This window comes from Petromyzon marinus, chromosome 27 (assembly GCF_048934315.1).
Source record: "Petromyzon marinus isolate PM22_M1 ecotype Great Lakes invasive population chromosome 27, UKy_Petmar_22M1.pri1.0, whole genome shotgun sequence".
NCBI classification, from domain to species: Eukaryota; Metazoa; Chordata; class Hyperoartia; order Petromyzontiformes; family Petromyzontidae; genus Petromyzon; species Petromyzon marinus.
In genome coordinates this window covers 1,488,834-1,507,650 of record NC_133693.1, presented here as the reverse complement: position 1 = coordinate 1,507,650, position 18,817 = coordinate 1,488,834, and the positions used below count along the sequence as shown (strand labels likewise).

At 49.3% G+C, this 18,817-nt stretch overlaps 1 protein-coding gene across 2 annotated transcripts in view; it reads right to left on the bottom strand.

Annotated features, from left to right (window-relative positions):
• The window catches only part of PXDN (peroxidasin), a 71,114-nt gene extending 54,990 nt beyond the window's left edge, over positions 1–16,124 (bottom strand). The window contains exons 1-2 of one of the 2 annotated variants that reach the window (XM_032961828.2): positions 15,855–16,124; positions 1,899–1,970 (exon numbers count right to left, since the gene is read on the bottom strand). In XM_032961828.2, coding sequence (XP_032817719.1) covers positions 1,899–1,970; positions 15,855–16,057 — 275 coding nt within the window. In that variant the 5' untranslated portion in view covers positions 16,058–16,124. The remainder of the gene's footprint in view (positions 1–1,898; positions 1,971–15,854) is intronic. The other variant, XM_076069998.1, reaches the window with a different exon arrangement.
• Between the last annotated feature and the right edge of the window lie 2,693 nt (positions 16,125–18,817).

Here is an 18,817-nt window from a genome sequence, read left to right as displayed (position 1 = left end):
TCTGACGGCCGGGACGACCCCGGAACCCTCACGCGGTGGTACGACGGGGCGGTAACGGTGGGACGTGATGCATAGGAGCGCTCCAATATTTGAGGGCGTATTCGGCACCTCTGATCAGCACAGTCGCCTACGTACGGTATGAAAGAAGTTCGATAATACATACGTACGTGTACGTATTGCTCCGGACTGTTACACGATCGTGACCTGTGTTTCTGTCTCGGATGTCTGCGTTGTGTTTTTTTGTTGTTCTTGAATAATAATTCGTAATCGTAATGACGCGGCGCGACCGTCACTCGGGACACGGGCGGCAACGGACGCATCAACGCCCACGCGCGTCACGAGAACGCGCGGCACGCCGGCACCAACGAAGCCGATTTACAACTGCACCTCCGCGGTGTTTGGTGGGAGCCAGTGCCACTGCTCTCACTGGAGAGAGCGACCACCGGATTCCAGAAGCGATTCTCAAAGTGTATTATGAATTTAAAAAAAAAACGCAACAGTAATTCAGGAGATGCCACAAAAGATGAGAAGGGAGGTTGTGTATTTTATTATGTCTAAAAATGTTTTACAAGCTTTTAACCAGATGCTCTCACGTACTTAATTCCTATATAAATGGATTCATGAAACACAAGGTATTATTTTCCACAGATGCGTTGGCTGGCAAATGCCAGACGTGTATATTTTTTTACGCAAACTTTTATCCCAATTTTCATATTGAGGATTGTATGCTTTAGCACAAGCACGTGCACACGAATATCGAAATAAATCAATGTATCTAACTTCAACCACGTTTTTCTACTCACGTGTTTTACTTTAAGGTTCAGGTTAGGGTCCACATGTGTACGAGAAATCAACCATTCTCGTTTTGCAGGGTTCACCACCCCAAAGTCAACGATCCCCCGTAGAGTTTGAACAGGCTGCTGGGGCAAGTGCTTTTAGCGAGCAGATACTAAAGCCAACGCGGCACACAAGGGGGTGGGTGGCCAGCACCACGCCGGGCCGCCTTTGCCTCCCCAATGCTGATGTTTACACACTGCACCAGGTACTAATTTAAGGCCAGAGCAGACTAGGGAAGGCCGGGAGCAGTTCAGATATTTGTCACCGATGTTGACTGTGAGCGGATATCGAACTTGGGTCACCAGTTTGCACTAACCATGACACTACCGCTCCACACACCACACCAGGTGTTACCCAACACACTACAATAATTGACAAAGTGTATTTGTTCACATAACATGTCTGCAAAAAGGACCGTATCAAATCTTGAGGCTCACGATATCTCTATCGAATCACCAGCGTGAGAACTCGATGCTTTTGGAAATGTGACATTTTGACTTTGACTTCTGAAGCAGACAACACTGCACACACGAGATATAAAAAAGGGAAGAAGCTAGACAAACAGGATGGCAAAAACGAGCCGAGAGATTAAAGTAAATGTGCATCGGGTCTCCGCCATGGATTGTGACAATTAACGGAACAGCGGTGGACTCATTTGCCCCAGTCCCGTAGGTCACATGTCCGACTCGCCCGGCGACTGATGATGTGTAAGCTGGATACCTGACTAGATCGGCTATGTGAACATCTGTAGGAAACATTTGCACCATGCCAAAGGCTGATCTAAAACTTCCTAGGAGGGGGCGGCGATGGTGGAGGGCTCGTGACCGCCCGTCTTCACCTGGACTCGTCACTGTGGACCCCGAGGTTTTCCACGCTTGCCGAGGGCACATTTTCGTCTCACTCGGCTGCGTCGGAATTGCGTTGGGTTGGCCAGCCCCGGCGCAGACAAAGCAAGTCTTTTATTGACATTTTAAGTGCAATCGCTGCGAGGGATTGTGTTTTACATCGATAATGTTATTACAAGCAAGCATGGCCACCACAATAGCATCTTTTGTACTTACAGTGTATTGAGGTTTTTTAACTTCTTGAACGCTCCTGGGGGAATTTCTCGGATTCTGTTGAACCTCAGGTCCCTGTAGGAAGAGGAGAACAAAAGAATGCATGACTTGTCAGGGACGCAGGGACACAAAAAGACTCCTCGACGACAGCGAGCTCAGCGACAATGCCACAACCTCATCATCCCGGCACGTGGTTCTGGAGAGCTCCTCTTATCCGCGGTGACGTGGGGGATGGAAATCACGGATACTATCATCCGTGGGGTTATCTGTGCACTTACTCCGTTCGTCCATTAAACAAATTGCGGATAACACGAGGCATTTTACAAGTAGTTGCTCTTATCTGCGAGACATTTATTCCGCAATGCGGTTTGGTAAGAAAAACTGCGGCTAATCCCAGATAATAGGAAGAATCGGGGCAAAGACAATAGGAGTATTTTGCAGACCCTACTGCTTCTTGTAGATAATAAAACCACAAAGGCAGACCCCTGGCGAGTTTAAACCACAAAGAAGATCACTGCCTCGTAAGTTAGAACGGTGGTGGAGTCTATAGCGCGTTGCACCGTGAATCCGGCGACCTGAGTTCGAATCCGGGCCATGGCTAACATCAGTGATGAATGATATATGAAACGGTCCTAACTTTCCCTGCCACATCACCAACCCGCATTGACTATCGTTTGATTAAGTACGGTGATTTTAAAAAAACCCGCACGACCTGTACGGCGTGGGTAGGCCGTCATCCAGCAGTGGACTGACATGAGGGGCTGTTCGTGTGCGTATTCGACCCAACGCTGCCTCCCACCCCTCTCTCCGCCTTTGCCGCACGCTGTAGAATTCGTTTGAAGAGCTCCCGTCCTTGTTTTATTTCCCTGTTGCGCACGGCGGGCTGACCCCGATAACTTTGGGCCCTCTCCCACAGCCACCCGCCCAAATGTAATTCGCTGGGGCGCACCATTAGAAGGCTCACGCCAGAGAACCCTGGCACCACCATCGAGGCAAGTGCCCAATCACCGGACAGCACAGCCACGATGTGTGAAAAAGCAAGGCAGCTTTCACTGCCCAACGATGCCATTAATCTCACGAGCACATTGTCCGCAATGGCGGCATTTTAAAGGTCAACATTTTCACAGTATTGTGCCGATAGATGAGAAACTCTTGTTGGATTTGGGATTAAAAAAAAAATATTTGTCGGCCATTTTGAGAGGGTCGTGCCGCGTGCTGTTCGGCACGATGTCCGACGTTTTGCTCCACGTGCTGGAAGTTTCTCCAGGGTTCTGCACTTTTATGCTCCCACATTTTCTCTCAACCCGAGAGCTATACAGCGCAACTGTGAAAAATCTAGGTAGCAGTATTTTTTTATCATTTGCATATGTTTTACCTCGGACACCCTTACATAAGAGTAGTTCCATCTCAAGGGATATTCCAGTGGAAATATTTTTTTAGAAAATATATATTTATATATAATGTACAGACCTTTGTCAATCAACACCTGAATGGAAGCCTCCCCATGCCTTGTCAGTCATGGGGAGTTTGACCATACTTCACCACGCCGGCCAGTGGTCATTGCAGGTTGCTATATGCAGTACTGTCTAATAATAAACATCTGTAAGGCGCACTTCACCTCGTAGCTGCCAATGCGCCCTGTGAGGAAATCAGGAAATAAACAGAACCAGGGTAAATGGTCAGAATTCGGGGTAAATGCCAAATTAAAGAGGGGCGTTTTCAACAAGGACGTAAACGTCTCGAACGACTCCAAATGTCTGATTATATTACCAACGGCAAAGCATCCTGCAGTCTGGAAGCTGCACTGACAATAGCCCGATCACCCGAGGAAATGAGCCTTGACCTCGGAGTAATTCGAAGAAGGAGATCCAAAGATCTCGGGGACATTGTTGGAGTATAAAAACGGACCAGTTCCTGTAAATATTGTGGGCCTTATCAGGTAAAATAAAAAAAAAATGCGTTTCATAGTGTTCGCATTGAGAGGCTTGTAAGTCAGCAGCAGCAGGATCTTATAATTCACTCAATGTACCACCATTTCACAGTGGTCCATTGGGGAGATATTTAGTCTAGTAATGTAATGTGCAGATGCACAGCATGCTTTGCCAGCTCATGCTGCATTAACATCATGGGATGTGTTTTGCTTGGGGATATTACAATACCCTTAATAAAGATAACTGGGTCATACATTTTCAGTAGTGTGCTGAACACAGTAACTTAGCAAAGCAGCCTTGTTTGAATTTACATTTGTTTGCCCAATTCCAATTTCTACATGGAGATCAAATGCATTTTTTTTACTCCGTTTACACTAATATGCTGCAAGCACTGTTTGCATTATCACGTGATAAACTCACATCCTGTGTTCTTTTATCTGGGGAAAAGTTGCCACATTAGCATGTAAATAATTACAAAAACTCCCCAAAGTGCCGCATTTGAATTAATCAATTCTGCATACATTTCCAAAGCGTCCTATACTCCACACATGGGCTACAGAAATAGAGTAATAACAAAAACATAAAGGCACAGCCCTACAATTACTTTGTCACGCCGAAAGAGAGGAAGCATCGAGAGACCCTCTCTAGAAGATACTTGGCCTACTCTTCACACTGGAAGAATCTTGGCAGAGGTGGAAGCACCAACGCTTTACTTCGCCACAAGTGACCTACCGATCGAATGACTGTGGTCTCACCCATGGGCACAACTGGGTGGGCAGGAGCTGGAGAATTTCAGAAACCCACACCGGTTCGATCGGAATCGAACCGGCGATCTCTGGATCGCGAGTCCAGCGCGCTAGCCATGATGCAATTAGGCCACGGGTTAAACACGTGTCATCTCCTCGTAATCTTCCAGCGGCATTCTCGCGAAACTCGTTCACAGACGGGGGTCACCCAGCCACCACCTGGCCAGGTGCGTGCGAGGCTTCTTGGCACGACTGCCGTCTGGCGGAGAGCTGTCCGCCGGTTACGAGGTGGCACTGCCAAACGCCTGAGGGGACCTTCAGCGGTAGCGAGGCGGAACGAGATGAGACCTGCGGACAATGCGCTTCCACGGGCCAATGAATGTCCAGAGAGGGATCGTGTTTACATTTGTCCTCATCGTGCGCCCACATCTGTGGACAAAGAACTCTTCAAAAGCGGGGAGTCAGCACCACAGGGTCGCCATTCATCATGCCACGCCAGCCAGCGGCTGATAGCCTGTGACAGCTTCAGCTGCTACGGTTTTCGAACAAAACACACACAAAAATAGTTTACGGAGTAATAGATTTTTTTCTTGACCTTATAACAGCTTCATTAATAACGAGGCTCGTAACAGCTTGGCAAACCCCTTGCAGCGGTGTCCATTCGCGCTGCGTAATTCTCGCTTAACCCGACCAACCCCAGTCCACCCAGGTAAACATTTTCGCCCCAGCCCGGCCCGAATATAAATGCAGGAAAATCAATCGCCTTGATGGGATCTCAAACTGTTTTCGTGACCCCTAGGCAAATGTCTCTCCGTGTCGATAATGGTGGCTGTGAGAGATTAGAGGTGAGGGTAATTAGTGGAAGGGCTGCAGAAGATCCCACGATTGTGGCCCTTGCTTGTGCATGAAAGGGCTTCACGCGTTGGCTGAATGCCCTCGCTCAGAGGTAATCTGTTAGCGGCAGCATTGGTATCGCCAACACAACGCAACGAAGAGACACGCACACAGCGGGCTGCGTGACACACAGCTGATGGGACCCAAATTACTTTTACAAAAAAAAAATGTCATAGCAAAGCGTTTTAGTTTGAAAAAGACCTCCCTCACTTTTGACTTTTAAAAAATATACAAACCACAAGACACAGCCCTTTGTCAATCCACTGCTGGACGAAGGCATAACCACACAACATGTTTAGGCATGGAGGTTGTTTGACTATACTTCACCACGTTAGTTAGGGCACAATAGTGAAGCGAAGGGGTGGCAGAACCGATTTAAGTATTACTTGCTACTGAATGATATCTGGGCCATCGCACTCAGATCCCCAGTTGAAGAGGAGGGGGAAAAGCAGTTGGCAGTGCATTTAGAACGGGAAAGTTATTAATCATTGCATATGACCTGTTATGACTTATGGATCACTAACACAGACACTGACAAACGAACAAGAAGGTTAAAAAGTGCAGAAGCATTAAGAGATGGACCCTGGGGACTGCATTAGGTGATAGAAAGAGGAACGCGTGGATATGTTGTTTGTTAAAGTGCGTGGCTTTGGGCAGAGCGCATGGCTAGAAGGGATGGTAGCCGGTGGACGAGACTGGTAATGGAATAGAAGCTAAAAGAGAGAACACGCCAAAGACAATGACCACCACAGGGATGTAGCGATGACGTTAACTCACGTGCTGGGGCAAGACGGATTGTGAAGTTGCAGGATTGTAAGAGGTGGCGACAATTGTGGGGAGGACTTCCTCCAGCAGTGGGTTCATCATGGCTGATCGTGGTGATAATATACAGGATATGGTGCAATTACCCAATTGTCAATGGGTTATTCTTCTTTTGTTAATACATCAATTGCTACAATCGCATAAAAACAAAGCGAAGACTATGGTCTGTGCGAATGACTTGTTAAACATCACACTGAATTCCACAAACGTCTAGACTTGAAAAAAATAAAGTCTACTGGCAATGAAGCTATAAACAGAATGGTTCCTAAAAGGCGATAAGGATGATCGTTCCTTGAAAAGGTCACATTTCTCTGAATGTTGGTTCGAAGAAATCCTCTGTAAATTAACCAACTGTAAGAGACCATTACTGTGGCATGTAATGGCTTGCGCAAAAGCATCGCATTAACCAACACACAAGCTGTCTCCTCGCACAATAAGCAAATTCATCGAGAGGCAAGTTTCAAAACTGGGGACTTGGCATGAAGCCAACAGATACTTCAACGGGTCTCCTGTGATTGGCACAGACTCTGCGCAGAAACCTGCAGTTTCAGCGAGTATGAAAAACAATCTCTCTCTGTCACACACAGACACACGCACATGCGACAGTGCCAAAACTGCAATTTCACAAGTCAATGCGTAACTTTGCGTTTTGTTTTAAGTCCTGCGAGCATTTACAAATAAATAAATAAATGCATTAAGAAACCTCAACAACGTGCAGATTAGGCGTTAGGAAGGTGGCCGAGAAATTAGCGGTTGATGCGAGCGAAAACGCCGGTAGACAGTGGTGTGTACAGTCGACGGCTGGCTCAGACTAATGAAGTGGCCCTGGCTGCATGGGAGGAATGTATACGAGTCTTTTCGCTGACCGCACCGCTGCTGGCGAAACCATTCATCAAACCACGGCTCCCAGCCGATACCCTATAAATGTACATCTCTGCAGTAATTAACAATTGCTGGCATACCACAAGAGACCTCTGCGAGTGGAGAATTACTAAAGCGACGCTTTTGGTCAAGGCCATCTCAATCATAACAATCAGATCCCAAGGCATTCTCAGTCGGCACGGCCACGCCACGCGATCCACGTGGCCACAGTTGACCGTGCTGGTCAGTGTGAGTTGGTGAAGACGGGAGCAAGGAATGCCGGTTCTGATATCAGCTGCGACACATCTAAGCCGTGCCCAGGAAATAAAACTCGGTTCGCCGGGGTTTCAAAGCGCAGTGAGCTAAACATTTTGCCACGACTCCATTCCCAAGCAACTGATTAACGCGACTTTATTTATAACAAAAACAATCTTGTTGTCGACCATGATTATAATATTAACTGCCATACGGACCGTTAGGCAGAGTACGTGGGGGCTTGGTCAGGACGCGGCGTCTACGCTAGAGGGGACGAAGACCGTCGGTCGAGACTAACTGCGGAGTGGCAGTCAAAGGAGGGAACGCGCCCGGGAGGACGTCCCCCGCGGAGACGGAGCGATCGGATCGGCTCGTGTGCATCAGCCAAATGGATTGCTGCATCAAAAGATGGCAACGTCTTGGTGAGGCCTTCATCCAGCAGTGCATAGATCGTGGCTGATGATGACGACGACGATGAGGAAATGGTACAACCACATCATCAATCGCATGTCAGTCGTGGCAATGACGGCAAACGTGACCATTTATGTCTCTTTCTCTCCATTACGGTCTATCTCTGAAGCACCGCACGTGCTTAGCAATCTGTTCCAATGCAATGATAAGTGTGCGCATTTATTTAAAGCCACTATAATTGGAGCGAGAATCGTTTCTCCAAAGGCCTATCGGCTCGTCCCGCCGTGCCTATTGGGGTGCACCACACGTGGGTCCACGTGTTGCGTGAAAAGTTTCCGTCTCTCATCTCCGCGAGTTGTGCCGGTTCGAAGGCGCTCCCCCTCGAGACCCCTGCGCGTGTGAAATGTATCTGGGGGGAGCGGGGGGAGTGTGGCGCTCGGACCTTGCGGCACCATGAAGCAAGGTTCGGACCTCCTAGGTGCTCAGGAAATTAAAGCACCGGTCCCACGTCTCCCAAAGTGCAACCTGTGAGCACAACACGATTGAGGGCCATCGACGTCCTTTCAAGGAAGCCGAAATGGGTCCGTAAATGGCCAGCGCTGATCCGCTGCGTTAGACGTCGACCACCCAACCCCATGAGTACACACACACACAACAACAACCGCCATTCGCCACTAAGTGGCGGTGACGTCACCACGACGCTTGTGCCAGGCCATGTGCACCTTGAGGCCACGTGAAGTGTCGAACGCCCGCTGGCAGGTCACGGGGCAGACCCAGGTGCCACGGGTCGACCGACTGAAATGACTGAGATGACTGGCTGATGCACCACCTGTGCCTCCTACTGTGCCAACCCGCTGTGCTTCAGCCACCCGGCGCTCCGCTCATTGTTGTGAGCGTCGCTCCTCCGCCCTCCGTTGTTGTTGGAGGGCGACTACCTCCAACTGCCCAGTAGCGTCCTTCACGAACCTCCTCCACAGAGGCCGATCTTGACACCGCTGGTACCAGTCATCCGCAAGTCCACTCAGCTCCACGTCCTCCTGTACCACGTCACTCCATCTCTTCTCTAGCCCGTGCCGCGCCCGTTTAGCCCCCTCGATCCGGCCGAACAAAAGCTGTTTCGGCATGCGGTGGCTGGGCATGCGGGCTACATGACCCAGCCAACGCAGCCTTGCCTGCCGGAGGAGCTCACTGATGGGGCTTTATCCAGATTTTTCAAGGATTTGTGCGCTCCTGACACAATCCAGTCTGGTTAAACCCAGGATGGATCGTAGGCAGGCCAGCCTAAATGTTTCTAACCGGCGAAGATGTTCCATTAGGGGGGTCCACGTTTCGCAAGCGTAGAGAAGGGAGGGAATGACCGTGGCCGAGAAGACCTGAAGCTTAGTGCGGAGCGACAGACCAGGTAGCTTCCACACAGCGTTACGCAACCGATGAAAAGATAATGCCGCTCGACTGATTCGGAGTGAGACCTCTGCTGTTAAACTGGAGCCGGTCATAAGCACACTGCCCAGGTATGGGAAACTCTCCACTCTCTCCACAACTGCCCCATCACTGATTGGGAGTTGTGGGGGTGGTGTGTCCGATGGCACAAAATACCCAGGCAGGTGCTTCGTTTTGGTGGGACTGATGGTAAGGCCCCACCTCTTAGTGGCACGCTCCAGTCTCAGCAGCAGCGTCTCCAACTCCTCCTCTGAATGAGCAGCTATTACCAAATCATCAGCATACATAACGTGGTTGAGCAATAGGGAGCCATCCCTTGACCGCACCCGGGCATCGATCAGCCTCCCATTATATCTGTAGAATATGGAGATTCCCCCGCTAAAGCTATTGAAGGCTTCACGAACCACGTGGTCAAAATAGATGTTAAATAATGTGGGAGCCAGTGGACATCCCTGTCGCACCCCAAGGAGTACAGGGAATGGCTCTGACTCCCGGCCACGTAGTTTTACCCTGGCCCGCTCACCATCATGAAGGTCCTTAATGATCGTGAGCAGAGGGTCAGGTACTCCAAAAGCACGAAGAACAACCCAGAGCCCAGGCCTACTGATGGTATCATAGGCCTTGACCAGGTCAATAAAGCAGAGATGTAGGTCTTGTTGGAATTCCCTACACCTCTGCTGTAGCAGACGGACGGAAAATATGGCATCTGTGCAGGACCGCCCTTTCCTGAAACCGCATTGGGGCTCCGCAAGCCTCTCCTCAGCGTGCCTGGCAAGGCGATGTTGAATAATCCTTGCCAGGACCTTTCCCGGCACACTGAGGAGTGAGATGCCCCTGTGGTTGTTACAGTCTGTGCGGTCCCCCTTCTTAAAGAGGGGGACCACCAGGGCATCCTTCCAATCCTGCGGAACCCGTCCAGTGGTCCAGACTGTTGTTATGATGTCATATAGGGCAGTCTGTGCACAAATGCACCCTCCCTCAGCATTTCGCTTGGGAGATCATCTCTACCCGGTGCCTTTCCTGGTCTCAGATCCGGATCGCCTTCATTACTTCCTCAACAGATGGCACCTCAGGCAGCCACTCAGAGGGGGTGACTTCTTCCAATATTTGAGGCAGTGCAGCCTCAGCAGGGTCATCCCCACTTTGTGCCACGATGTTTTCCTGGCTGAGGGATTTCCCCTCCCCCAGGACCTCACAGAAATGCTCAGCAAATCTGCACAAAAACACACCACACACACATACCCTGCTGCACAACACACACACACACCCTGCTGCACAAACACACATCCTGCTGCACAACACACACACACCGTGCTGCACAACACACACACCCTGCTGCACAACACACACACCCTGCTGCACAACACACACACACCCTGCTGCACAAACACACACACCCTGCTGCACAACACACACACACCCTACTGCACTAACACACAGCCTGCTGCACAATACACACACACCCTGCTGCACTAACACATTCCACACACACACACCGCTGCACAAACACACACACACCCTGCTGCACAACACCCTGCTGCATTAACACACACCCTGCTGCACAACACACACACACCCTGCTGCACAAATACACACACACCCTGCTGTACCAATACACACACACCCTGCTGCACAACACACCCTGCTGCACAAACACACCCTGCTGCACATCACACAAACCCTGCTGCACAACACATCACACATACATACCCTGTTGCACAAACACACACACACACACCCTGCTGCACACACACACACCCTGCTGCACAAACACACACACACCTTGCTGCACAACATACGAATTGCTGCAAAACACACACACACACGCTGCTGCACAACACACACCCTGCTGCACACACATCCTGTTGCAGGATCACGAGTACTAAAGCAGGTGAGATTGTTGTGTGGTGCGCCAAAATATTTCCCTGAACACCGCTCCAGACGAGAAAGCGATGTCAAGTATGCAGTTTAATTGCAAGAATGTGATACAACAATAAAGTATATGCACACGAGGCGTTCCAAACTGTACTTGGGGCTAGCTATATTTATTATGCTTAACTATTTACAATAATGTTATGATGACTATACCTTATAACATTTTCTGGAAATTAAAAACAGGTCATGAATGTGGAGTTATGACCGGCTGAAGAATGAGGCACAACAGCCATAAAAGCACTTAAATTAGATAATAACAGCAATCTATTTTAAACTATAAACTGTGCAAAGCACGACGATGATTGTGATGGACAGTCAACCTGGTGTGTCTGGAACAGCAAAACAGCAGGAATCGCAGCAGACTGTGCATCGCAAGATGACATCACCAGGACATTGTGCACATTGGGCCCTGTGATAGCCACAATCTAAAAAGAGCTGAGAGTGTGGCATGAAATGTTTAATATGGGCAGGGGGAGAAGGCAACGGATGACATCCTGACGAAGGCTCAACTTTGTGTCTGCTGAACTTCGTTTTGCACCAATACGTAGCCAACCGTACCCTCAGACAGAAGATGGCTGTAAATGTAGGAAGTATTTAAGTGCACCTTTCCCCCCTGTATTTTGAAGCAAACGTTCGGGTTGCGTTTTAAAACCTGACGAGCTGTACTACCCGGCTTCGCCCGGGACTTGGATTCACCACGCCCGGCCGCCTTTGTCTCCCCAGTGGCGATGTTCACACACCACACCAGTTACCCGTTTGATGCTGAGTCGACCTAGGGGAGGCCCAGGATCGGTTAAAATAATCGTCACAGGTGGTGGCCGTGAGCGGGAATCGAACTCGGGGCGCCGGGTTCGTTGCGCAGCGCGCTAACCACTACACTACCGCTCCCCACACAACACCCTGCTGCACAAACACACACACCCTGCTGCACAACACACAACAACAACAATCGCCATTCGCCACGAAGTGGCGGTGACGTCACCACGACGCTTGTGCCAGGCCATGTGCACCTTGAGGCTACGTGGAGTGTCGAACGCCCGCTGGCAGGAGGTCACGGGGCAGACCCAGGTGCCACGGGTCGACTGACTAAGATGACTGAGATGACTGGCTGATGCACTACCTGTGCCCCCTAATGTGCCAACCTGCTGTGCTTTAGCCACCCGGCGCTCCGCTCGTTGTTGTGAGCGTCGCTCCTCCGCCCTCGGTTGTTGTTGGAGGGCGACTGCCTCCAACTGCCCAGTAGCGTCCTTCACGAGCCTCCACAGAGGCCGATCTTGACACCGCTGGTACCAGTTATCGGCAAGTCCACTCAGCTCCACGTCCTCCTGTACTACATCACTCCATCTCTTCTCTAGCCCGTGCCGCGCCCGTTTAGCCCCCTCGATCCGGCCGAACAAAAGCTGTTTCGGCATGCGGTGGCTGGGCATGCGGGCCACATGACCCAGCCAACGCAGCCTTGCTTGCCGGAGGAGCTCACCGATGGGACCTTGCCCAGATCACACACACGGTCACACACAGACACACACAGACAGCGCGCTAACCACTACACTACAATGCGTTACGCTTCCACATGCGCGGGTCACGTGACAGATTTGACGTCACAGCTCACTTGCCGTGCAAAAAATATATTCATTATTGAGCTCCCCCCCCCCCCCCCCAAAAGTGTATTTTAATAAATGTTTGCATGGTGTACAGTCTGGAAAGTACCCACATGGCAAATTTCAAGTTTGTTACATGTCGGGAAGTACGCTAAACATTTTGAACAGACACACATATTCACAACTTTGCCTTTTATATATATGGAGATAGCTGGGTATGTGTGTGTGTGCAAGACCATATTTGTATAACTTTATTCTGTGTGTGTGCAATACCAGATTTGTATAACTTTATTGACGCCGAGCACAGGTCAGGGGTGCGTCTTACTTTCCAAAGAATAGCATAATCTGGGGATTACGGTAACCTAATAATTTATTTACTAAAGTCTTTAAAGAAGCCGCCCGATTCTACTGAATGTTTACACTGGAGTATGTTGTCGTGAACTGACGTGCTGTGTTTACAATTTATGTTGTTTGCTATTGATGTGTGCGGTCTGTGATGCCTGCCTCGCGTTTGATTGTTTACTTTGGTCACCGTTGGAAGTGATTAATAAATCATCGCTCTTGCCATCATTAATAATTCCGCCGACACGGCAAAAAACACTGCACGAGAGGACCTAGCAAACGCGTTGCAACACCACGGAGCAGATCAGAAGTCGGAACACAAGTTGTGTGTTTTGATGGCATACTCATCACACAGGGTTATTGCATCGTTCACTTTCATTGGCAATTAAACGTTATTCGTGCCACGTGCAGGTGTTGACAGCTCAGACGGTACCAACGTGTAAAAGTATTCGGCGTTTTTTGTACGTGCTTACCCCTGTCACAGGGCAGACAGACCTTGCAGAGAAATGGTACTCGAAGAATGGTTCTGTGGCTTTGGGCCAAGACGACCCGAATCCAGACACGGCTAGGGAAAGGTCTGACACTTGCCCCAGGCGGCTGCATTGGGCGTAACCAGACTATCCCGTGCCTTGGAGAGCCCTGCAGGAAATAGGGAAAGGACTCCACTTTTTTGTGTGTGTTTTAGTCTTCCAAAAGTGTTGGCAATGTCTACGAAACAAACTCCGCGAAGGTGCACGCCACGTGCGTGTGCCTGCACGCCACTGGCTGGATGTGTCACGAGGCCTGTCGAGGCAGTCAGGAGGCTGTGGTTCGCGAATTGTTTTAATAATACTGAAGCCGATAAATGTGGATAAAAAAAATGTTTATCACTCTATCGTGGCTCGTGGGCCATGTGTCATATCAGACGATGTCTAGGGGTGGTCTCTATCCAGCAGTGGATTGATCATGGCTGATAATGGTGATGATAAAGCTTTCAAGGGGAATGTTAAAGGTCACAGTATGCAATGTTTAAGTTAACCTATTGTTTAGTTTTTCTCTCTCTCTCTCCATACATTACACGTGATGTACATTAAACAATAACCACATTTGATGTATGGAGGAAATCGAAATAGCTTCGGATTTACCCAAAAAAACGTGACGTCACAAGCAGTGACTTCCATGACGTCACAAGCCGCGGTTTTACCTCCACAAGTGGTGTCACGAGCCATCGGATGACGGTCACTTTCGTTAGCCGGAAGGCACGTTGAGTTATTATGCAATATAATATACGGCAACAACAAGTTACAATGTAACTGGCATTGACCAAACATGTCCAATGCTGGAAAATTACACTGCCAATTATTCAACTGGGATGACACATCTAAACATCAGCGCCCTACTGTGAAAACTTGGCAAGACCCTCCTGAAAAAGAGTCTCGAGACTGAATGAAACGTCACTGACAAACAAGGATAAAAAACGGAGAGATATATCATGTCAATTATCCGAAAAACTGAGAAAAATATAAAAAACATTATCTTAGAAGCTGAAAGTCCCATCCTTGCAATGCAAAGTTAATATCTGGTATATACTGCAGTTTGTAATTGGTTCTGCCTATGCGTGGTATACAATGCACGGGCACTTTATCTGCTGCCTTAGGAATTGCAGCGAATGTGTCCGCCCATGAGCAGCACATGGTTCACACATTTCTGCTCAGGGATCAACAAATGAACTTGAGTGGGGAGAGCGTGTTAGCCAGGGCGAGGGAGTCCGGGCGAGGAGGGCGAGTGAGGAGAGAAGGAGGGAGGAGTGATGCTGAGATGATGAAGTGGTAGAGTGAAAGGAGAGCGAGTTTGGGAGTGTGGCTGAAGTGAAAGAGTGAGGTTGGTGAGATGGGAGGAGTGTGTGTAAGGAGGGAAAGTGAGAGGTGGAGTGAGGTGGTTGGGTGATGGAGTGTGGGTGAAGTGGTTGAGTGATGAGGGAGTGTGAGTGATGAGGGAGTGTGAGTGATGGGAGAGTGTGAGTGATGGGGGAGTGTGAGTGATGAGGGAGTGTGAGTGATGGGGGAGTGTGAGTGATGGGGGAGTGTGAGTGATGAGGGAGTGTGAGTGATGGGGGAGTGTGAGTGATGGGGGAGTGTGAGTGATGGGGGAGTGTGAGTGATGGGGGAATGTGAGTGATGGGGGAGTGTGAGTGATGAGGGAGTGTGAGTGATGGCAGAGTGTGAGTGATGGGGGAGTGTGAGTGATGAGGGAGTGTGAGTGATGGGGGAGTGTGAGTGATGAGGGAGTGTGAGTGATGAGGGAGTGTGAGTGATAGGGGAGTGTGAGTGATGAGGGAGTGTGAGTGATGAGGGAGTGTGAGTGATGGGGGAGTGTGAGTGATGAGAGAGTGTGAGTGATGGGGGAGTGTGAGTGATGAGAGAGTGTGAGTGATGGGGGAGTGTGAGTGATGAGGGAGTGTGAGTGATGAGGGAGTGTGAGTGATGAAGGAGTGTGAGTGTTGTGGAGGTAAAGTTTCTGGGGCCCTCTCTCCCGAGAGAGTTTTGGTACAGGATCGTAGTCCTGCGAAGAGCAGCACGAGGGGTGGCGAGGGGGTGAGTCAGGTGTCAGATCGGTAGGTGATGGTGTTTGGGGGGGGGGGGTGCTGGGGGTGTGTGGATGAATGGCTGTATCGGGTGAGGGGTAGCAACAGTAGGGGGCACACACACGCACCCACGTGTGTGCGTGTGTGTGATAGACACTCACAGTATCGTCGTCTGCGGAGCCACGCGTGGGACGGTGTCCAGCATGAGATGCATGCAGCGAACCGTGGTGCGGAAACAGAGGCACCGGCTCGGACAAGCGACTCCCAGCCCTGGCAGCAGCAGCAGCACGAGAAGCAGCAGCGGCGGCATCATCATCATCATCAGCCGGCAGCTGCGGAGTGCCGCCGGTTGCGACGCGCGCATGGATAAGTGTGGGGGAGAGGGCAGAGGAGCCGGCGAGTTAAGCCGCCTTCTCCACCCACCCCCTCGCCCCCCCGCTCTCTCCCACCCCCCGCGAAGCTGCGGTTGTGAGTGAGTGAGAAGTGCACGGTGGAACTGGTGGGGAGGAGGCTGGCGGTGGCGGTGCTGGTGGTGATGGTGGTGCCGTTCCGCCTCCCGAGATAGTCACCCAATAGCAAGAGAAGGGTTAAAGTTAAATATGGGGGGGGGGGGAGAAGCAAAGTTTGCTCTAGAGTTTTTGTCTCTCTCCCTATTGTGCTTGTTTAACACGCAGGCTGTCGCGACCAATATTATTCATAATAAACGTTTTGTTGGGTTAGAGTGCGTCGCGATGGTTAGGAGATGTTAACTACCTCGCCTGGTACACAGGAGGTCGTGGGCTCGATCCCGACCCTGACACCTGCTGCTGCTGCTGTATATTTGGAGTCTGCGTGTCTCTCTCCCCGTGGCCGCGTGGATCTTTCTTCGGGTCCTCCGGTTTTCCCTGCCACATTTAGAATCAACATCACGCCTTCAGAGCATTTGGCTGCTCTAGATTTCCACGCGATAAGCCACTTCGTTGTGCTGTCATTTGTAGCCAGATCGCTTTTAAAAAGAGATACATAAATCAGAGGGCCTTACCTGGTAAAAAAATAATAATTCAGTTTTAATATAAATGTGTCGTTAACCCACCACCACCTGACACAGCCAATTAGTAAGGTTTGTCCCGTGAACAAAACGTGCCAATTATTTACTGCTTCAGCGCAACGGTGTTGTGATGCCCATTCCGCGTGTTTACTCCAGGAAGCCTCGATCAGCCATGCGACTCTCTTTCAGGAGTGTCCCACCTAAGCCTTTTGTGTGCTGAGAATTGATGGTTGCTCATTGTAACCTCTCTATCGAGTCCGTTGCTCTTCTAGAGTTGTCGACAGGGGAGGGTGAGGAGTATTGCCGATAACACAATTCTGGTATACAATCTGCTGATGAGACCCAAGTAGGTTGACATTTGTGCAGCGTTTTACTGATTAAACAAATGATGCTTGATAGTGTTGGTTTGGAAAGAAAATACTCTGATTAACTAAAACGTGCGTTTATTTATGCTTGGAGACAGAGCGGATTTCCGCTTATTTTGGCTTCAACCATTTCTTATACATCCCTGTGTAGCTCATGCGACTTGTGCTGGCAATGCTGGTGCTGGTTTAAGCGGTGGTCGTTCATGTACTCCTAACCACCCAACACCCCACCCGCGTGGTGAAGTATGGTCAAACAAGCCCTATGATTGAAACACCGAGGGGAGATCATCCCTTCAAATCTTGGACTGGCAAAGGGCTGGATATGGGTTAGAGTATTTCAATTGTGGGACTTTAACACTGTGTTAGGGCTACTGGATGCTATTAATTTGTTATTGCAGTGCAGTCATTGTAATTGAGGTCACTTTTCCAAAGGCGGTAATACATCTCATTCGGCGTTATCCTTTGTTCAATAAAGAAGATCAATAAATCAATTGTATGAAATTTATGGCTCTCATAAGGACATGCATGGCACTTAAACACGCGGATTTTCTTAATGTAGTCTCACCCTCATCTGCATGCATAGTTAACACGGTACGACTCGTGTGAATGAATGAATGCGTTTATAGTATGTGCTGCGCGGTCAGAGGCCATAGGCAGAATACATTTAAAATGAGTAGGACTGTCTTCACAGAACCAATTAAACAATGTCTTGGGTAATCTACTGTTGTATGAATGGCTCCCCAAGCTGTTTCCATCTCTCACCATCTCCCTCACAGAAACATTTTTTATTATAAATACAGTAGAGATATAATTTTATGTCTCCGTCATATCTCGGAAGGGTTGAGGTCGGACTGGTACATGGATGGGAGACTGTGTAGGGATGCCACGTGTTTTAAGCTTGGGCAGTAACGAGGCCATTCGATAGCAGCACAGTAATTGTATATAATCCATCTGTGTGGAGCTTTCAGTGTTACATCCTCTTGCATGTGTGGGGTTTATCTGTGTGCTTCCTCCGACAAACCAAACACTTTATTTGTAGAATTGACCAAACATCTCAATATAGGACCTCTGAAATGGGCTTTGCGGTATTAAATATATTGCATGATTATTATTAGCAGCATAGCTAATGATCCTCTGTGGAACACATAACAGTATTTCCATTTGTAAATGAGCTCCCAAATTATACTCATATTGCAAGACATGCATATTGTGTAAACACACCCTTGGGTGGAGCAGTGGTTAGCACACTTTGCCACAAGCCTGACAACCCGTGTTCGATTCTAGGCCACGGCTATCATCAGCCGCAAACATACTGTGGCTGATCCAGCAGTCGATTTACTAAGGGATGTACGTGGCAGCATTGTTTTATTCACCAGCTGAAGAGCCTCTGTTTTGCATTGAAAGTGATCGAGCCAAGGCACGCAGAGCAGTCACGCGTAAGGAAAGTGTTGTGGCTTCTGCGAGAACATGTTAACATGTTGGCACAGGACAGAGACCACACAGAGCAAGCACTAAGATGGTAGAGAGGCAGCAAAGCTAACCTAATGGAGGGATAGCGAGCATAGTAAATTACATTGTGCGTGGCATAGCAAGGATTGGAGTTAGCCACAGTGAAGAAGACAAAATCATTATGCGCACATCCGTCACAGATGTGTGGAACGACTATGGCTATTAATTGGCTATTACAGGTTGAATTCTTAATAACAAGTCTAACATTGGCAACCACCACATT